The sequence below is a fragment of the Apaloderma vittatum genome, unplaced genomic scaffold (assembly GCF_000703405.1).
Source record: "Apaloderma vittatum isolate BGI_N311 unplaced genomic scaffold, ASM70340v1 scaffold16088, whole genome shotgun sequence".
Classification (NCBI taxonomy): Eukaryota; Metazoa; Chordata; class Aves; order Trogoniformes; family Trogonidae; genus Apaloderma; species Apaloderma vittatum.
This window is the reverse complement of record NW_009730484.1, coordinates 16958-36572: the sequence shown is the minus strand read 5'-3', so window position 1 is coordinate 36572 and position 19615 is coordinate 16958. Positions and strand designations below refer to the sequence as shown.

The 19615-nt window shown below is 37.5% G+C and overlaps 1 protein-coding gene across 1 annotated transcript in view; it reads right to left on the bottom strand.

Moving 5' to 3' along the window:
• LOC104278004 (tetratricopeptide repeat protein 21B-like) overlaps positions 1–19615 on the bottom strand; it is a gene marked incomplete at its 5' end in the record, with an annotated part of 36650 nt that overhangs the window by 1059 nt on the left and 15976 nt on the right. The window contains 11 exon segments of the mRNA XM_009874836.1: positions 1–26; positions 3067–3187; positions 5805–6029; positions 7571–7766; positions 8154–8315; positions 8827–8977; positions 9701–9782; positions 10907–11017; positions 14279–14467; positions 16638–16744; positions 18509–18647. The exon segment at positions 1–26 is cut by the window's left edge and continues 60 nt beyond it. Coding sequence (XP_009873138.1) covers positions 1–26; positions 3067–3187; positions 5805–6029; positions 7571–7766; positions 8154–8315; positions 8827–8977; positions 9701–9782; positions 10907–11017; positions 14279–14467; positions 16638–16744; positions 18509–18647 — 1509 coding nt within the window.

Genomic DNA, 19615 nt, shown 5'->3' with positions numbered 1-19615 from the left:
CAGGTAATTGAAAGCCAGCTTGTATCCTGTAAGTAAAAGTTAAAAAAAAAAAGGTGTCAATTTCAGTTTCTGTATTGAATAATGAAAATATATTCAAATTCATTTTGGTCACTGCATGTTACTAAAGTCAGTATGTTTGTTTTCTAGTATTCTCTCATCTAAGCCTGTAGCGATTAAAATTTCTACTGAAAGTCACTTCAAGTAGTAAATAAAAGTCCTTTACACACCGGTAGCTATGTTTGAATCAAAAGGAGACAATATTCTGGAGAACATGTGTGACTACAGAGAATACGTAAGGGTTGTCCTCTGACAGGTACTCTGGTACCCCACTGAGCTGCTCCCCGTGATCTACGACACACTGTCCCTCTGGAAAGGCAATTCCATTATTGACAGACTAAAGAAGAAGAAGAAAAAATCAGGATAGCAGTAACAAACTGGGGAATTAAAATGCTATTCTGTTCCACTGTCAGCAGACCACTGCTTAAAAAAAAGTCACGTGGAATAGCTAAGTTGCATAGCAACATGTCAGACTGATACACTAGACAAAAAAGGTACAGCTCAAGTGTATCACCCTGCACAGAGATCAGAAGTCCGAGGAAGAAAAGAGTTATAAACACGCAATTTCCAAAATTTGAAATTGTAAATCTTTCATTTGTGAACTGAGTTCAAATGAGTTCAAAGGATCTGACACCAGTTTATACAGTTTAAATGCCAGATGCAGTTTGTGCTGCTTTGACCATTTTAGTTGTAATGCATAACAAATCTTGCAATGCTCTGTGCAAAACTACAAGACATTTTGTATGCAAGATCATTCCACAGTCTGATTTCACTACGGCAGTCTCCTGTCTAGACATCCAAATGATTTTGTAATGTGTTCAATTCCTACTCTTCAGAGGGCTTCAAACTAGAGAAATATCTCGATCTCTGTTGTCTACTAACTCAAGAAATCACGCATTTTTACTACTAAAACTTACACTTTCTAATCTATTTTATTAGATCAACAACATAAATATTTTAGCCAAGACATTCATGGGCCAGTCTAGGGTAGCAGGAACAACTAGTAAAATTACTGCACCCAGACTCGTGTCACACAGCCAGAGAATCACAGAATGTCAGGGGTTGGAAGGGACCTCGAAAGACCATCTAGTCCAGCCCCCCTGCCAGAGCAGGATCACCTGGATGATGTTACACAGGAACGCATCCAGGTGGGGTTTGAATGTCTCCAGAGAAGGAGACTCCACACCCTCGTGGGCAGCCTGTCCCAGGGCTCTGTCACCCTCACAGGGAAAAACCTTTTCCTAATGTTTCTGTGGAACCTCCTTTGCTCCAGCTTGTACCCATTGCTCCTTGTCCTGTCATTGCACATCACTGAGCAGAGCCTGGCTCTGTCCTCCTGACACTCACCCTTGACAAATTAATAAACATTTATGAGGTCACCCCTCCTATCTCCTCTCCTCTTCTCTGAGCTAAAGAGCCCCAGCTCCTTCAGCCTTTCCTCCCCAGGGAGATGTTCCATCCCGCCACCACCCCTGGGGCTGCGCTGGACTCTCTCCAGCAGTTCCCTGTCTCTCTGGAGCTGAGGGGCCCAGAACTGGACACAATATTCCAGATGTGGCCTCACCTCTCTCGACCTGCCAGCCACAGCCCTTCCAATACAGCCCAGGATGCCCTTGGCCTTCTTGGCCACGAGGGCACTGCTGGCTCATGGCCATCCTGCTGTCCCCCAGCACCCCCAGGGCCCTTTCCCCTGTGCTGCTCTCCAGCAGGTCAGTCCCCAATCTAGTACACATGGGGTTGTTCTTTTCCAGATGCAAGACTTTACGCTTGCCCTTGTTGTATTTGATGAAATTTTTCCCTGCCCAACTCTCCAGCCTGTCTAGGTCTCTCTGTATGGCAGCACAGCCTGCTGGTGTGCCAGCCACTCAAGTCCTCTCTAGATACTTAAATATCTAGAGATTTTCCCGCATAACCTAATCAATCATTTTTATTTCTGTTTTCACATTTGATTCTTCCTTCTGCTTTGACTCTCCTGATTTTTTGACTCACAGCACAAGGGTAACATCTAGTACCGGAAATCCATCTACGCATGTGAATTTTGAGATCTTTAACTGCGTTATAAAAGCAGGAGCTAAACCACAAAACATTTAAGTCCATTAATAAAACACTACTTTAATCTACAGATTGTACTAGATAAAATCATGAATATGAACAACACTTCATGGCAAAGGCTATCTCACCCTAACACTAAAAGAAACTAGGGCACAAAAAAATATCACAGATGGAAGATGGCAAAAAGTATGTAACCTTGAGGGATCAAAAGCATAGCCAAAATCTGGAGAATTTCTGTATACCACCAGTCTGGATATCACCGAGAGACAGTCTCTAGGTGTTGAGTAAGAAAGAGCATTTTAACCCATGTATCTGTTTCATAAAGGGTTTCCTACACTAAGATAGGCTAAAAACAGGACAGTTTAGCACAAAATTCAATTAACCATCCAAAGTGGAACGTGAATAGTAACCCAAGTTTTCAGTTAACCAGCTTTTTTAAACCAGATGAATTATTTAAATGTCTTTCAACACATCTTAAAAATCCTTATTCATGTATATAAAAACCTTATCCATATAAATAGATAATTTATCTGATTATCCAAATGAAATAATTAAATCAATGATCTGCCATCAGACGTGTATTGGGTACTCTAAAACGTTCTCTACTACAGACGGCACACACTGCATTACATTATTGCATTGCATTACATTATTAAAATTAATGCTGTACTTGCAGAGAAAGTTGTTCACAAAGAGCAAACTGAAACTGTTTCAGACCAAACCTTGTACTAAAACAGTTCACAGAAGCTCCTGAAGTATCATAAACCTGCTATTTCTTCTCACAGGGGTTTTCCAAGTGACTGTTAAGTACACCTTTAAAACAGCCATGGGTTTTATATGAGAAAACACAATGATACTCTATCTCTATGGAAAATTAAAAGCAGTTTTCAATAAAAGGTAGCTGTTTCACTCCTGATGTAGTGTCTGAAATCATACATATAGGCTATATATACATGCCTATTGTTGGATTGGTTTGGTTTCCGTATTTCCAGGCCATCTCATAATTTATTGCTGCATCCTTATATGCTTGTTCCTTCTCCATTATGTATCCCATGTATTCATAAGCCTTGCAGCAGGACTGCAAAATATAAATATTCATTCAAAATTTTATTTTGGTAAGCTTATATATAATAATACTGACAGCTTAATTGCTTAAATACTGCAAAACCATGTAACAGGAAATCGTAAGTGGTAGTTGTACTAATTTTGAGGACAGGATAGTCTTGATTTGAACCACCTGTAATAAAACAGTGACAGGAAACCCTGCACAGTGACTTCCTAAGTTAGTCAGAGTCACGTACAGAGTTCATCACAGAAGACACTGCAACTGCTCCTTCACAAATGTTTAGAGCCTCCAGAGACTCTGCAGATACCTCAGTTAATAAATAACCTTATGACAGTTACATTTCAAGTCCAGCTGGAAAGTGGTCTATCTCCACAAATATTGCTTCTTCCCCTTTTTCTTAAAAAGGTATTCTCATAGCCTTATTTTTGAAAACTTTTTTACATTATAATTTTCCACTTAAAGCTAAAGGCAAGACACAAATATCCTGAAGAGAACACCAACCATTAACTATTTCATTCTGTATAACTCCAAGTTACAAGCATCTGAAAAACAGGTTCCACTAACTATCAACCACTAGATAAACCACATATAAATCAAGTTAACTCCATAATACAACTTAACATGAAAGCTACTGTAATTCACACAGAAGTTTATATTTAGTATATAAAGCAGGTAAAAAATTGAGAAAAATAAGCACAAACATAACTACCATATGCACTTACTGTGAACCGTTTATATCATCATGCTGGTCAAATATTCTCAAGAGAAAAATTAACCTTTTATGAAAATACGCATTTTTATGACATAGGCAAAGAAACGCTGACATACAAACTACATTCTGTGTAACTTCATTATTTCCAATTAGGCTTCCAAAATCCATTGATGAAAAGCTTTCAAATCCCAGCGTACTGGGTTAAGCAGTATGGAAATGCCGGGAAGATGAGGCTGAAGATACACCCCCTCCTTTCATTTGTGATAAACAGAAAGTTCAACATCAAGAAGAGTAATCAGTAAGAAACTCCAGTTTCATAGAAACTGATCTGCTCACTGGGGCCTTACTACCCAAACCTAAGTCTTTTAAAATCAGAACAAAGCTGTACTACAAGATACTACACTTTCATGAAGCTTTCACTCAACATATTTACTTAAATTGTGTCATTCCATTCTGACTGCTAAAATCATTTCTAAAAACTGAGTCATCACAGTAATGTGTTTTCTCAGTCTAATAAAAACTTCCAAATTGGAGAACACCATACAAAATATTGTCTTGTGCACTATAAACACGACAAAATATTCAACACCTATTTGTTTAGTACAATTCCTCCTTTGCATGCAAGTCAGACGAAAGTCAGTATCCTTTTTTTAAGAAACCAGAGTTGCAGGCTTCTAATTTGCCATCCCTCTTCCTATCAAGCAGAGCTCAAACTTTTTAGAGGAAAACAAACTACTTAGAGCTGCTTGACAATTTCTGCAACAAAGTGGCATATACCTGCTCAACAGACCATCTATTTCAAGATATTTCATATTTTGGGAGATGACTCATGTTTATCCAGCAGTGGTATGGATTTTGCGACTTTCCTTGGCCATCTGGACAAGGGCGTAACTGATCTTAAGCTAGAATTTTTTCTTAACTACATTCAAACTTATTTCTGTAGAAATGAAACAGCTAATGTCCTATCTTCAAGAGGCATGTCTGCAGAAGTACAGTATAGAATTATACCAAGAAATGCAGTTGCCTCTTAATTTTATATTCTGAAATAAAAAGGAATACGAGTTCAATAAAATCTACCTCTCAAGAAGGTTGCAGACATTGCACTGAATAATGAACCTTACCTTCTATACTGATGATTCAGGAAAAGAAATGTGCAGCATTAGTTTTTTTTCTAAACCAAGCGTGTGCACTGTAAACAGCACCCTGAACCTGTAGCCTACTGGATGTGCTTTATGTGCAGAAAAGTGAAGTGCATAGATGAAAAAATGTGATGAGCAGAAAGGTACAAAATGAAAAATAAGCACAAAAAAGCTAAGATCTGTGCTCATTTCTATAGTCAAAGCAGAGCAGTGGGCAGTTTGACTGCTCGGAAACCCTAACGTAACAACACGAGAGCTTATGCCCATACAATTTACCACACGGTATCTTTACAGCAGAACATTAATACTAGCATTGAAATAAAAACCAATAAAATAAATACTGTATAGTAGCAGGCTTATGAACACAAATGTTTAAAACCATATTTTAAGACTCAAAGATAACATCTCTTAATAGATGGAGCAATTTCCCAAATTCATATGGCTACATCTTTCTTCATCAGGTTTGCAAGACATGGTAAAACGCATCTCTGACATTCCATAAACACCTTCGGCTTCTGGCATCACCACAACTAAAACCTGCATACGTTATTATAGAATGTGAATAAAAATAAGCAACATTCACAGGTTTGTTTACTACCCTCCAGCGTAAAGTTGCTGGTTTCCTGGCTTGTTTTGCTCTAATTCTCCTTACTAAGGGAAATACCAGGCAACTGGGAAAATAAACACAGTTTGAAATCCTGTTTCAGACAAAAACTAAACATTTAGATAAATTACAACAGAAGGTTACTAAGCTTACGTCTAATGTGCGTTCACTTACTCTGTTATGACGAAGGCATCGTTTCAGTAATTCACCCGCTATATCGTATTTTGCAGATTGAATATATATATCTGCAAGCAAAAGCCAACTCTTTTCAAACTCCTCTGCATCAATGGGATTCCAGCTCATTTTTGAAATCCGTTTTAACTGATTTCTGGCTCGTGGAGTCTGTTTCAAGATCATGTAGGCTGTGGCCATTCCCAAAAGTGCTGGTATATGATCCCTCTGCAATAAAAAAGCATAGTGAATGTTTGATGCTTTTTTATTTTGCTTTTAACATATTTTTTAAATAAGTCTTTGATCAGATATATGGAAACTAAACTGAAAGCTAAATCTCAGGATCTTACAAACATGTTTTCCATTTACTGCTACGATTATTTCTGTAAGAGTAATCATGATAAACACCATGTTAATTATTTAAGAGGTTGAATCACAAAGACCTATCCTTCTGATGCAAAAAGGTAGAAACAGAACTCACTTGAAGTTACAACACAAGTGGTATTTTCTAATTTTAGAAGTGCTTGTCAAGCGTGAATAACAGGGACACCGGTTCCTGTTATTAGGTGTACAGCTCCTAAAAAAGTACATCTAAACTCAACTGCCCATATCCAAAAGCTACATATAACAAATGGGATTCTTAAAAGCCACCACTCTACGCAAAAGCCTCAAACAAGCAGCAAGAAGTGCAAGAGCAAGTGCAAATTTTAAAATCCTGCCTTTAATAGCACAGGGAATAGATGAGAATTGGGCTCATATCCCAAAACTTCTTCCTAAATTAAGGGATTAGTTCTCTCAGCAGCTAACTGAGATGCTTCTTTCTCCCTCTCAGTGTTCCTGACTCGGTATTCTGCCTCTACACCTTTGTGTAGGTTTGTAAATAGCTTTGCCATTGTGGGTTGGCAAAAAAAAAAAAGAAGATCCTATCAAAATCCACTCTTCCACATAACGAACAGCTCATTGCTGCGCTGCCTCCATAGTCCTGGTATGGATCAATAATCTCTGAAGTCAGAAGAGAGTAAAACAAAACTGTGTAGGACTGAGGAGCCACATGAGCAGTGCTGGAAACAGAAGGACGGGCCAACTCTTCTGTGATTCTCAGAACCACCTTACACACAAGAGAAGCATCAGCTATCTCTGCTCGGTCAAGGAGCAGTTTAGCACACAGTTAAAGGGTGGCAGTAACTTAAGTATTTCTTGGCATTCAGATGGACTAAATGTGTCTACATGTGCTCAGACAAAAACTGTAGGAAGGTAACAAGCACATCCCTTATGAACCCTAACACTAATGACTACAAGTAACTAAAAAATCATGAAGATTTCCATCACAAAGATGAATTTTAAGCAGATAGATAATCTTGCTCTAGAATTTAAATTCTGTCATTTTACCAGGAAATACAGAAGACAGCTTCTATTGACTGGTTTTGCTTACAGAATGAAGGTACTGCATAGACTTACACCATCAGCCACACTGTCAAGACTGGGAATTAAAAAGCAAACCTAGCAATTCAAACCAAACAGCCAGTAACTGGCAAAACTAATATTTAGTTGAGATAAATTTGCCATCACGTTGAAAACTTCTAAAAGACATTATTTCAGCACAGTTTTATTTCAAATTTTGTATCAAATATTCTTTAATAGGAAAAAAATAATCCTTTGGATGAATACCAATAACATATGCTGCTATTCCTGCAGGTAAACTACAAGACTAGTTAAAAACCCTACAGTAACTGTGAAAGAGAAGACTGAGGAAGAGACACGTTGCTAACCTCAGCCACTACTATTTCAGTGAAAGCATTCAGTGCTCTTTCAACACTTGATTTTTGCTTGGTTGCCATTAGACAATAGTTTTCCATGATTCGCAGTTGAATGTGACCTTGAACAGTCTGAGGTTTGAGTTCCTTCAAAAGATTTTCTGCTGTTCTTACAGCCAACTGCACAGATTCTTGCTTCTCTGTTGAATTACTGTTAACAGAAAGAAAGGGCGTGTAAAAGCTTATTTCTTGAAGATACACCAAATTAATTATGAATTAGCACCGGCATGCCATTTTGTACACAATGGCTCTGCTACGGAGGCTTTCTACATAAATTCTCTTCTGTGACAACTGCAGTTCCAACTTTAATGAGCTGGTTTTAACAGTGCAAGTGACCAGGATTTGCAATAAAAATTGCTGTATTTTCTGCTTAAGACTGACCTACTACAGTCAGGACATTCTCTCACTATATAGTAAGTGGAATATTCAAAGTATTAGATTAGGTCAAAGTTCTAGCAATTTAAACGAAGGCACATTATTAAGAGACAGCAGAGGAAGTGCTTGACAGAAGTACTCAAGTAATATTTCATTCATTTACCCTATGTCAGCATCCAGATTTTCAAAGACTTCACCACCCACAGTTTCATTATCTGGGTTCAAACAAATTTCAATCATGTTGTAGACTGCATTCTGTCCCCAGTCACTGTCCTTCCGAGCTTTATTAAAATGTCGGAGTGCATCATTTGGTTCACCTGTGTACCTAGACAGATAATTTGAATATTTAAAGCTGGACAAGTAAAATCTGCTGCCCTAAATCCCACTTGAATTCCAAGAAGAAAGCCAAGTATTTCAAAACAGATGACACACACACACACACATCTCGGTAATGCAAGGTTTGAACAGCACACATACTGTTGTGAGGAATTTGTTTTTACAGACTAAAAGCAGTCTGATAAATTCTAAAACTTGAAAGTAAGTAATATTATATTATTGAACCAGCAAGAATATCCCTTTCAACAGGGAAGAAATACGAAAGGTGCACGTGAAACATATAAAAAACCCGTCATTTTTAAGAGGAGCTCATTGGAAAGTATTTCAGAAGAGAAAAGGAGACCTTTCCTAAAATCCTAGCACTGTAAGTAATTAGGAAAGTAGTGCTATATTAACACTTACTTATCACACTCTATGTAGCCCCTTTGAATGATAATGGATGACAAGAAAGTTGGTTTAAATATGAACTACATAATGAAATAAACCCTAACTGCACGTACCAAAGATACAGTCCTTGGCAGTAGTGAAATCCTGGCTCAAGCTTTGTTCTGGAAGAATGTTTTTCAGCCATTAAAAGAAATCTTGGGACTTCTTCTAGTTTCCCGGCTCTTCTTAAGAGATCAATTAATCGCGAGAGGGTTGCATAGTTATCTGAATATACAAATAATTAGGACATTGTAATTCTAGTTATTTGCTATATGAATAACGTAAAAGACAAAAAGCTTTCTTTGGTTTTTTCACATACAAAAATAACATATGGTGTAATACATAAGATATTATATAGTAACCACAGATACAAGAACTAAGATATAGAGCAATACTTGCAACATTTATATAAAAACCTGTATAAAGACAAGTATAATTGTACTTCACTTTCAAAGGCACTCAGACAACACCGTTTGCTGTATTCACAACTTCTTTCACAAAGTCCACTAGGAAGGTTTACATTCATTATACTACTACTCTAACAGATTCTAGTAGCTTTCTCTCTAGTCATAATTTGCAAATTACTGTAAGAAACTTCATCCTATCTGAGAGAAGTTTCCTTTATTAAGCTTTGTGTTCATGGATTTCTTATCTTAAACACAAGAAAAAATGCTTTACAGCTACAAGTAACCTCCTACCACATTTGGTTTGAGGTAAACAATGCACATTACATTGCAGAAAAGTAAATTACTGTATCTACAAGAAATCATTTTCTCACCTTCCCCTACAATGGCTTTACATTTTTACATAAAGCAATGGTCTTTGGGTTTAGTATCCATTACATTATAAATAGCCCATTTCTTCTTAATCAAGTATTTTTAGGTATTCATTCCTCTCATTAGAACAGCACATCAGAAAGAATTAAAGGTACCACTGCTAAATATTCACCTGGCTTGCGTTCTAGGAGCTGCTGGAAGTGAAAGATAGCTTGTTCATAATCTTGCTTCCTGAACATGAGATCAGCCATCATCTATAATATTGACAAATTTAGCAAAAAGCAAGACAAAGTATTATAAATTGTGGTTTGTAATGCACTCTAGTTTTGCAAAGTGAGGAGCTGAAACTGGAGCCTTAAAGTACTGCAGGAATTGCACAAGAAGCAAACTGAATTGGGTTTTCCATTACACCCCGGAAAATAAACACTGCATACAGACACACGGATAATAACAAGCAGGTACAGGCTCGTATCTCAATCTTTCACTTAAGGTAGAAATTAAGAGAGAATTGAACACTTTGATGTACCTTTCAAATACATTTGGTTTTACTTCTATAGTTTTACTCCTCATTTTACTTCCCAAAAAAGCAGGTTAAGCACATAGAAAAGAAAAGTTAATTTAAAGTTACGGAAGAAGAAAGATGATAGCCCAGTTCAGCACTGAAAGTAAACCAAAATTATTTCACTTCAGTTTCTCTCCACTGAGAGGTAGCTAATAAAGAGCAGGTTTAATAACATATGAGTGCTATTACCCTGGTTCTTGCATCACACTAAGATAAATTCCAGATATTAAATTGCTGTAAGAAATATCTTTGTCCTAAAATCGTTTTGCTCCTAATGAGTTAAAGCAAAAGTTGCTGTTGAGCTGTCTTTTAAGCCAAAACATACAGAAATCCCGTGTGGAGAATCTGCAGCTGTGATTAAAAACGGTTAAGTAGGTATATGAGTAACTATGACTGTAACAGGATGTAAAATCACCTTAAGTACACAGTTCCTTTCTTCTGGAAGTTTCTTAAGATACTTTCTTTAATATTACTGTGCTGGAAAGACGGCTTCTTTCCCGACCATTAGCCAAGTGTTAATAGAATATGCCTTAAGCTATGCTTTAGTCAATCTGACAACAACTACTATTTCCTAGACTAGTGTTTTTAAAGGCACATTTTTGCCCTGAGACAGAATGAAGGCTATGATTGCCAGAAACTCATACTGAATTATTATCCAGCATAAACAGGATAACATTTTGTTGCAATGTATTTTCCACATTTTTTGAAATCCGAAGGTATAAGCTTTCCTAAAAGCTGTATTTTATGGATGCAGTACATTGCAGACACACAAACATCAAAAAACTCCTCTCAGGGGATTAATATAATAGCACGTACCATTGTTGCTGCTTCATTATCTTGGTCATTCTTCAGTAGTAAGGAACACTGATGTTGACAAGCATCAGTATCATCTTGTGCAAGATATAAACGTGCAAGTTCCAACATTGCCTGTAGATTAAAATATTTACCTGTACGTAATTCAAAGATTAAGAAAGTTGGTTCAGTTCTATGAGTATTAACCTGAGATTTTAGAGCCTCAGGGAAAACTGATTTCTCTTTTAAAGAGAGAGCTTTCTCTGTGGTTTCCTGTGGGCTCTTGGTCAAGTAATTTAATTCATTTCCATTCCCTCACCTTTAAAACAGATAAAAGCTTTTTCTCCTCAGGGGATATTCTGGAGGTACATTGAAAGCAGAGCTGCTTAGATAGCATTGCTTGGAAGACTACAGTATTTTGACAAGAATACTTTTCTTGAACAAAATGTAAATGCAAGTGATTTTAAATTCACTGAGAGAAGCAAATACATCATTAACATTCCCCAATTAGTTCTGGAGTATAAGCAAATTCTATCAGAAACGTGTTGTCTTATTTGCATTTCCAAACCTACCACATTAACACTCCGTATGGATCCATTTCTGAGAAGCAACCACAGAATAAATATTAACAAACTGAAAGGTACATAAGCACACATGCTTCAAGGCCCATCATGGAATATTCTAAATAAAATGCCACAGAAAAGTTTATAAACACAGGAGTTACCACAGATTTAATCAAGTTTCTGTTGAAGAAAATGGGAGTTAAACTAACCACAAAGTTAAATCCGCAGTACACACACAGTAAGCAATGTCACTCCTGCTAAATTTTACATGGTGTTTTGATTTTGTTTATTAAAAGCAGGCATTTATAATTCTATTGTAATTCTCTCTGTTTACACCTGTAAAACGCACTTCTGAATGAAAATAGTGTTCGGAACATGCTGCTCAGAACATGAAGGCTACTTCAACAACTGTTTTCTTCCTCCTTCCTCTTCCTTATACATTCAAACACACACTCTGCCAGTCGGGAACAGAGCGGCAGGTGGGTGAGCGTTGAAATAACATGGAGATAGCACGCACGTTAGAATTTCAGTTACGAAAGCGTTCCTCAAGCTCTTGTGTACGTACCAGCGGAAGAGCAAAAAGCAGCCTGCTAGCCAAGGAACACTTCCTGCCTTGGGAAAGCCAGAGAATGCCACTTAAACTGGACTTCTAGAATTAGATTCTAGGGATTGGAAGTGGTCTCTAAATTTTCAACTCCAACCCAAAAAACAACAAGACTGGGAAACGGCACGCTTGACACAGTCTGTGATCCACTTCGGGTCTGCATCGGGAAACTGCATTGTCTCTTACCTGGTCAGAGAAACGGCGTGGGGTATTACCCACCACACTTAATTATGTAAAACAAAACAAAAAAAAACCCCAAACTCTTACAACATGAAGCTGAATAATTTGTTTATTGCAACATTTCCAATCTGGTTTGGGTTACTTTGCCACAGGAGATTTTGTTCTGATGAAACAAGGTATAAATAGCCCCAAAGTATTTCCAAAACTTCCATCTATAATTTTAAGGGAAGTAAACTATGAAGACATCAAGAAAGAGGCGGGTCTTTAATAGCTCAAATGTATCTTCTGTAATGGCTACAAGCTGGAACATAGAAGGTTCCGCAAAAATATTAGGAAAAGGTTTTTCGCTGTGAGGGTGCCAGAGCCCTGGCCCAGGCTGCCCAGGGAGGGTGTGGAGTCTCCTGCTCTGGAGACATTCAAACCCCACCTGGACACGTGCCTGTGCGATCTGCTGTAGGTGATCCTGCTCTGGCAGGGGGCTGGACTAGATGAGCTTTCGAGGTCCTTTCCAGCCCCTGACATTCTGTGATTCTGTGTACTGTAAAAGAATTCAATTCCAAGCTTGTACTAGCAATGTTTTTAAAAATGAAGGGAAGAAAACAAGTTCAAATCTACTGCAACTATGGAAACAGAGCAAGATGACTTATTTATACGAGCTATGGGCAATCAGAATTATTTGTTAACAGTACTCTAAGCAAGGAACACATTCTTAATCAGAAATTCAGTCTCGTGCTTTCTAAGATGTCATTGTATTCTGTGTTGCTACTGAAGTAAGATTAAAGCAAAAATCTCCAGTAGGTGCATCTAACGTATTCAGTACAAATGTCAATGCCCAACATATCTTGTAAAAACGAGAATCTCTCAATAGCATAATTTCAGCGAGAATTGAAGGGAAATGCCATGCTGGTATTTCAGTAGAGGTGTGAAAGTAAAGATTAAAGCTTTGATGTTGAATTACTGGGACGGCGTACCACAAAAGCCACAGCTGCACCTGTCCTACAAGAGGCAGTCTCCTCGCTTTTAATGGTAGAATGGGAAAATCACTCTTGTCTGAGGATAGTGAGTATGTTCTTATTCCTCCTCCAATTTATTTTTTCTCTCTATCACTCTTACAAGATGCCCTGAGGAAAAAATACTCAAGTGGTAGCCTTGGAAAGGACCTAGATTCTAGAAACCACAACACACAAAGTCAAGTATAAAACCCAGGTGATATGTGGATAATTTACCAGCTGGTGAATGTATCAGTTGTGCAATAAGAAGCAGCAAAATACGAAGTCTCCACATATAGCTAAATATACAATAAGCTTATGCTACAAAATTGTGGAAATCTGACAAAAATATATTTATTCACTTTTAATGTTAAAAAAAAACAACCCCTAAGCTGACAATTTTGGTGCTCATTGTAAATTTCTTAGCCTTTTGCTTTGTCCTCTCTTATCTCTAAAACCCAAGGGCCGCGAAAGGAGAAGGAAGAGGGGGATAAAAACGCGCACAAATTTACCAGCATTTACCTACAGGCAGACTTGTGGGACAGAGACAATGCAGGGCAGAAAACAGCAGAGCAATAACCACTGCTTAAAACCAGCAACGCTTTGTGACTAAAGCTGGACTCCTACCAACTCCAGATAAAAGAATAAAACTGCTCAAACAGATACAGAAGAGACAGAAATTGTCTGAATAGACAGAAATCACAGGGGCTTCATTCCAGAAGACGGGCAACGGGCAGGATTGAGGCAATCTCCCATTATTAGCATGCGACACCTTCCACAGCCTCAACAGGTACCTGAAGGCTGCCTCACGGTAGGAGCTCTCGGACAACTCAGAGATCCGGAATCATTCGGAGTTTGTGCAAGAGACACGTTAGCAGTACAGACAACTATTTCATCACGATAAGCAACGAAGGGAGAAAGTTCAAGGCTCTATGTATACGGTAAAGCAGAAATAATTTTGAATATACTTCTACGCTGTGGATACTTGGAAAAAAATGTATTGCTGGATGCCAGAAGTGAGCAGAAAAAACAACACAAAATAGTTGGAGGGAGAACTGACCTTGTTATCAGTTTCACAGTGAACAAGAGCTTCTTTGTAAAATTTAATTGCTTTTTCATAGTTTCGCTGGGCCGTAGAATGCTTGGCGATCTCAGCACAAATTTCAGCCGCTATCTGTTTCTGCGCAGGAACTGCATCCGGCTGCTCTATCTGAGACCGCTTCAGCACTCTGGCTTGTAATTCCCGAGCCTAGAGTGGGAGAAGGAATGGCAAGTCAAAAGTTTTCACGGAAATCAATTTTATATTGTCTACTTTAGGATAATATAATTAAATTTTCACAAGGTTCTACAAGCATGCTCTGTATTTTATAGAGGAAACTCCCCAAATAATAAAGTAGGTAAAACCACTTCTGCTATAAAAATATCAATGAAAACATACACTGTTCAGGGAGAGCTGTTGGGGGAAGTTGTTTTGTATCTCAAACTGCCTCGCTTCCCCAAAATTCACATTAATAACATACTGAAAAGCAGCCTAGTGTTCAACATTTTCAAGAAGATGGGATCCCAATATACTTTTTCTGAAAAGTTGCATGACAACTGCATGCCAATGCAATAATCTACACTTTACAGAACATAATTTCTAGATAATCATATATACAGTATGTTGCAAAACATTAAAGCAACAAGCTGGGGAGGGATTCAGTATACAACCTTCCATACTTGAAGAAAAGGGTGTATGAACAAGCTTATTTAATATTCCATCTCAGGAATATTTAGGTCAAAAATATTCATTTGAATAAATGACGTTTTTATTGGCCTTATATTTTTCTGCCTTGCATTATTTATAACTAACCTCTTCCTCAATTCAAACCGCTACCTCCCATTTTATAACTACTAGCAGAGTTGTAATCACAGAAAATGCTGGTGTAGGACACCACTGGAAAAGCCTCAATTATAATGAGAAAAACAATGTTTCTGCACACAAGTCCTACATTTTTTGCTTAGAACAGTTTTATCATCATCTCCATAGGTTCCCATTAACACCTTCCTTAGTCTCCAAGTTAGTTTCCTACATCAAAAATATTCAACAGAAAGGTTACATGCTTTTTCCTATTTTTCTTCTTAAAATTAAGCTTTTTACAAGATGTATAAACAATTAATACTCAAGAGATTTCCTCTTTCTGCTCATGCAATTTTAAAACTATATTCATATTTAAATATTATCTCAGAAAAAGCTGCTTTGGTCATTTAAAAGTTCCCAAGTTGAGGAAAAGGAAGCACTATTATTGATCTGCTCCTTCTCAACCCCCTCATCATGCTCCCTAGCAGGGAAGGAGAATTAATACATGAACTAAAATCTGGGGGGAACTTCTCTAATATCACTCTGAAAATCAAGGGACGAGACCCAATAACACGACCAAGCAGTTTTGAAATAAAATACAGATGGTTTTGTATAAATGAATGTGGCAGCAAAAGGAAAAGATTTCAGAGAGAACAGGTACAAGGAAGAACAGTTCTGAGGGTACTAACAAAAACAACAAATGAAACAAGAGGAGAGAGGCAAAGTTTTTGAAATGTGATATAATGAGAAAACGGAAAGAATTAAATTAGTAAAGGAAAGACTAAGAGAAGCAGACTGCTTTGAGGAAAATACACTGCAGGAGAATGGGGTACATTATAAGGAAAAAAGTAGTACGAATTTAACGAGCAATTAAACAGCAGTATCAACATGGTTTTAACTCTTGTGTACAATTATCTTTCTAAGTGATCTAAACTCTTGCTGGTCAGAAGATGCTGCCAAGGCTTCCTGTTTCTGTAGCAGACTGAAGCTACAATGGAAGAGAATGTACTGATCCAAACTCTTGCTCTGCCTTTGTGCTGAGAAAGCATCTTCTAAAAGCATTAAATTATCTCTAGCTTTGAACTTTGTTCTTTCGAGTCTCAGTCTGAGTGACAGTATTACAGAATGAAGAGATCTTATTAGCGCTATTTCAAATAAAGAGCAGTACAACAAAATGGCAGGTAGCTGCTGAAAGCTGTTCCAGATTGTTCTATGAATGGTGGTCAGTGCTGAGCTAAAGATACGTAACCTAGCTGTCCCCACAGGCAATTTTGTTTTAACCTGCTCTGCTGAAACTGTGCTCCAGACACAAATGGAGGCACAGCATGAACGCAAGCTTCCAGTGAAAGCCTGCGTTTTGAGCTAAAATTCAGATAACACTGCTCACAAAAAGCTCAAGACTCTCTAACCACTTATGTTCTTAATGTTTCACACCGATCACTGTTACTTTATCTCCACCATGTATGTGTCTTCCTCATTCACTAAAAATACTATGGTTAGAATTTGGGATAAAAGGGAAACCAGGAATAAAAGTGAGGATGTTGCAATCTTTCAAAGAATGTTTTGTCTTCCCCTTTACCTGTTGCAATGAACCAATAGCTTCATCAATCTTCCCCGTTTTGCTGTAAATTTTTGCCAGAAGCACCTGGTAACGTCCATCTTCCATCAGAGAAGACAATTCTTTAACTATAAGAATTACATTAAACAGACATGATTCTTGTAAGAACTGATCCTGGTAAAGTGAAAGAAAGATAAAGCTCTCCAGACAAGAGCTTAAGTGAAAATTTCACAGCTCAATCTTATGTATTTAGGGTTGTGATTTGACTTGGGTACGTTGTTAGCAGGCAGGGTGAACATTAAACCTCACTCTGGAGCTTGTAAGGCCAAAGACATTGAAGGATGCAAAAGGAATGCAAAAAAAAAAAAAAATTGACTGCCTAGTCTACTTGCATTCTCCAACCTAGAGAAAAGCTTTTAAGTGGCCAGAAAACAAAGACACTGATGACATTTCTTGTCTACATTCTCCTCAAAGTCAATTAAAAAAGTCCAAATTGATTCAAACGAGTGCTATTGTAGACCCAAAAAAGTCTAAGATTGATGAAATTTCTAGTTAGACCTCAAACTACCTTTCTCTTGCTAGAGTGTGGAAGAGATGTGAATACAGTTATTTTAAATAAGTATGTACTCAAAAACCAGCAATCTATTTTTGAATAATGGTTAAAACATATACGCATAAAATAATATTTGAAGAATACAAGTTCTGCATGGCTTGTACGCAGTTTAAACTATTGGCAAAGTGGTATCTTGAGCACAGTTCTACATTAATACATGAAAGCCACCAAAAACTAGGTTTTATCTTCATTAAATTTAAATAATGAAAAGTATATTGAGTTATACTTGGTTAGCAAACTGTCTTCAAAGGGCTATAACTGCGACATGCTATTGTAAATCTGAGATTAGGCCATATAAGATCGTTTCTTCCAGTACATTTTGTATGTTTCGGTTTTCTTTCACAACAAAGTATATTTTAGCATTTCTAACAAAAGATATTAATGCAGAAAAAGGATATCGCCTTATGTACTTCATCGGCTTCATTCTAAGATGCAAGAGAAGATTTTAAAGTACGTGAGGCAAACTGTATTTACTGCTAATTTATCTTTCCACACTAGAAGATCAAACTGTCTTGAGCATGCTTATTTAATATCAGCCAGATCCTCAAAGGCTTAACTAAGACAGGAATATAACGTTAAATCAAAGGATTTTTTTTCAGTAAGAGGGAAAATCAACAATCCTCTGCACAGTATGAAAAAACAGTGACATAAGAAAAACCTACAGAACTAGTAATAACACTTCATAATACTGTTTCTGTATTCAGATAGCCAAAAAGTTAACAAATGTAATTTAACCACTGCAAAAAGATTTCCTTAATTAAGAGTATAGCTCAAAAGCTTACATTAAACACCTTAAAACTTCTTCATTGCTTTTTAACAAAAACAAGGAAAAACATCCAAAAGCTTCTAAGTGTGTATTCCTAACATGGAAAAGAGGATCCTAAAAGACACCTTCAACCAGTTCAAACTCTGTTCTGCAGGATAACATTTACCACCTAAAGAACCATTCCCTAACAGCAGGAACAACCCATACTTCAGAATACAATTCAGAATCACATTTGTTAGCAGAGAAAAGAGGAACCTTGAATGTGTAGAGCTCTGCTGTTGTATTTACCTCATCTACCACAGATGTTCCAAATCTAAAAGCCCTGCCAAATGCACCTTTAAATGTAAATGAAATTCATTTAAGACCACATTTCTCATTTATCACTTAATAGTTTGCTGTGGTTTACAGTTCAAAAAAAGTTTATATTAAAGTTGTTTATTCTTTAGAACCAGGCAAGAAACACAAACAATAGCAGAAATTGCATATTTTTCTGTAAATTAATAACACTCCTACCAGGCTCATGAGCTAAAGCTTGCTGAAGTACTTTTTCTGCCTTTTCATACTGCTTCAGTTTCATCAAAAGCTCTGCCAGATCATAGTAAAGAAAATTCTGCTGACCGCTTCTCAATGCAGTCTCATAGTAACTGATTGCCTAAGAGGAGGAAACAAAAATCTGAGTATTATTTAAAGACAAATCTTAAAGACAACAACCTTGCTACTTAGGTATTTAATGACATGCTGCTTAGAGTTTTTTCTACCTTCTTCACTTCTGTTTTAATCAAGCCATTTCTCATAAATACTGTTACTAGAAAGATGTTACTTACTTGCAAGTTAAGACTTCCAAAAATGTAATAGCAAATTAAAGGTAAATCGACTGACTAGAGCGCACATTTTGACAAACTTGCATTTACATAACCTGACCATCTTAACATGTTCTATCTGTGACAGCGTCGCCGCCAATTGAATTACATTTTCATGAGCTGCTGCTGTTGCGTAATTCCAGGGAGGGGGCATCCAAGATTTCTCTGGGTAACCCATTCCAGTGCCTCACCATCCTCACAGCAAATAATTTCTTCTTAATATCTAATCTAAATCTACCCTCTTTCAATTTGAAACCATCACTCCTTGTCCTATCACTATGGTCTCTAATAAAGGGATCCTCCCTTTCCTTCCTGCAGCCACCTTTACGTACTGAGAGGTTGCTACAAGGCCTCCCTGGAGGTTGAACAGCCCCAACTCTCAGCCTGTCCTCACAGGGTAGGGGCTCTAAGCCCCTGATTGTCTTCGTGGCCCTCCTCCTAAATTGTTCCAGATTCAAGGGAGATAGAGAACATTATCTGAAATAACTTCCATGAAGTACAGATTGTGCTAGGCATTTATGGAAGAGGTGCTGCTGAAACAAAGTACGGCTATTTCTCTTACTTGGTCTCCCAGGCACTTTCTGTACTCATTTAGTGGTTTTGATTTCAATACAAGTGACTAGACAAAAGAGCAGATACTGAAAATTAGGAAGTTGGCACAGATTCCTCTGCAATTTAGCCTTGTCTATCAATCCACGTCAAAGGCACTTGTTCAGAATGTTCATGCCAGCTTGGGAAGATGTTTGCTTCCTCCAAAAAG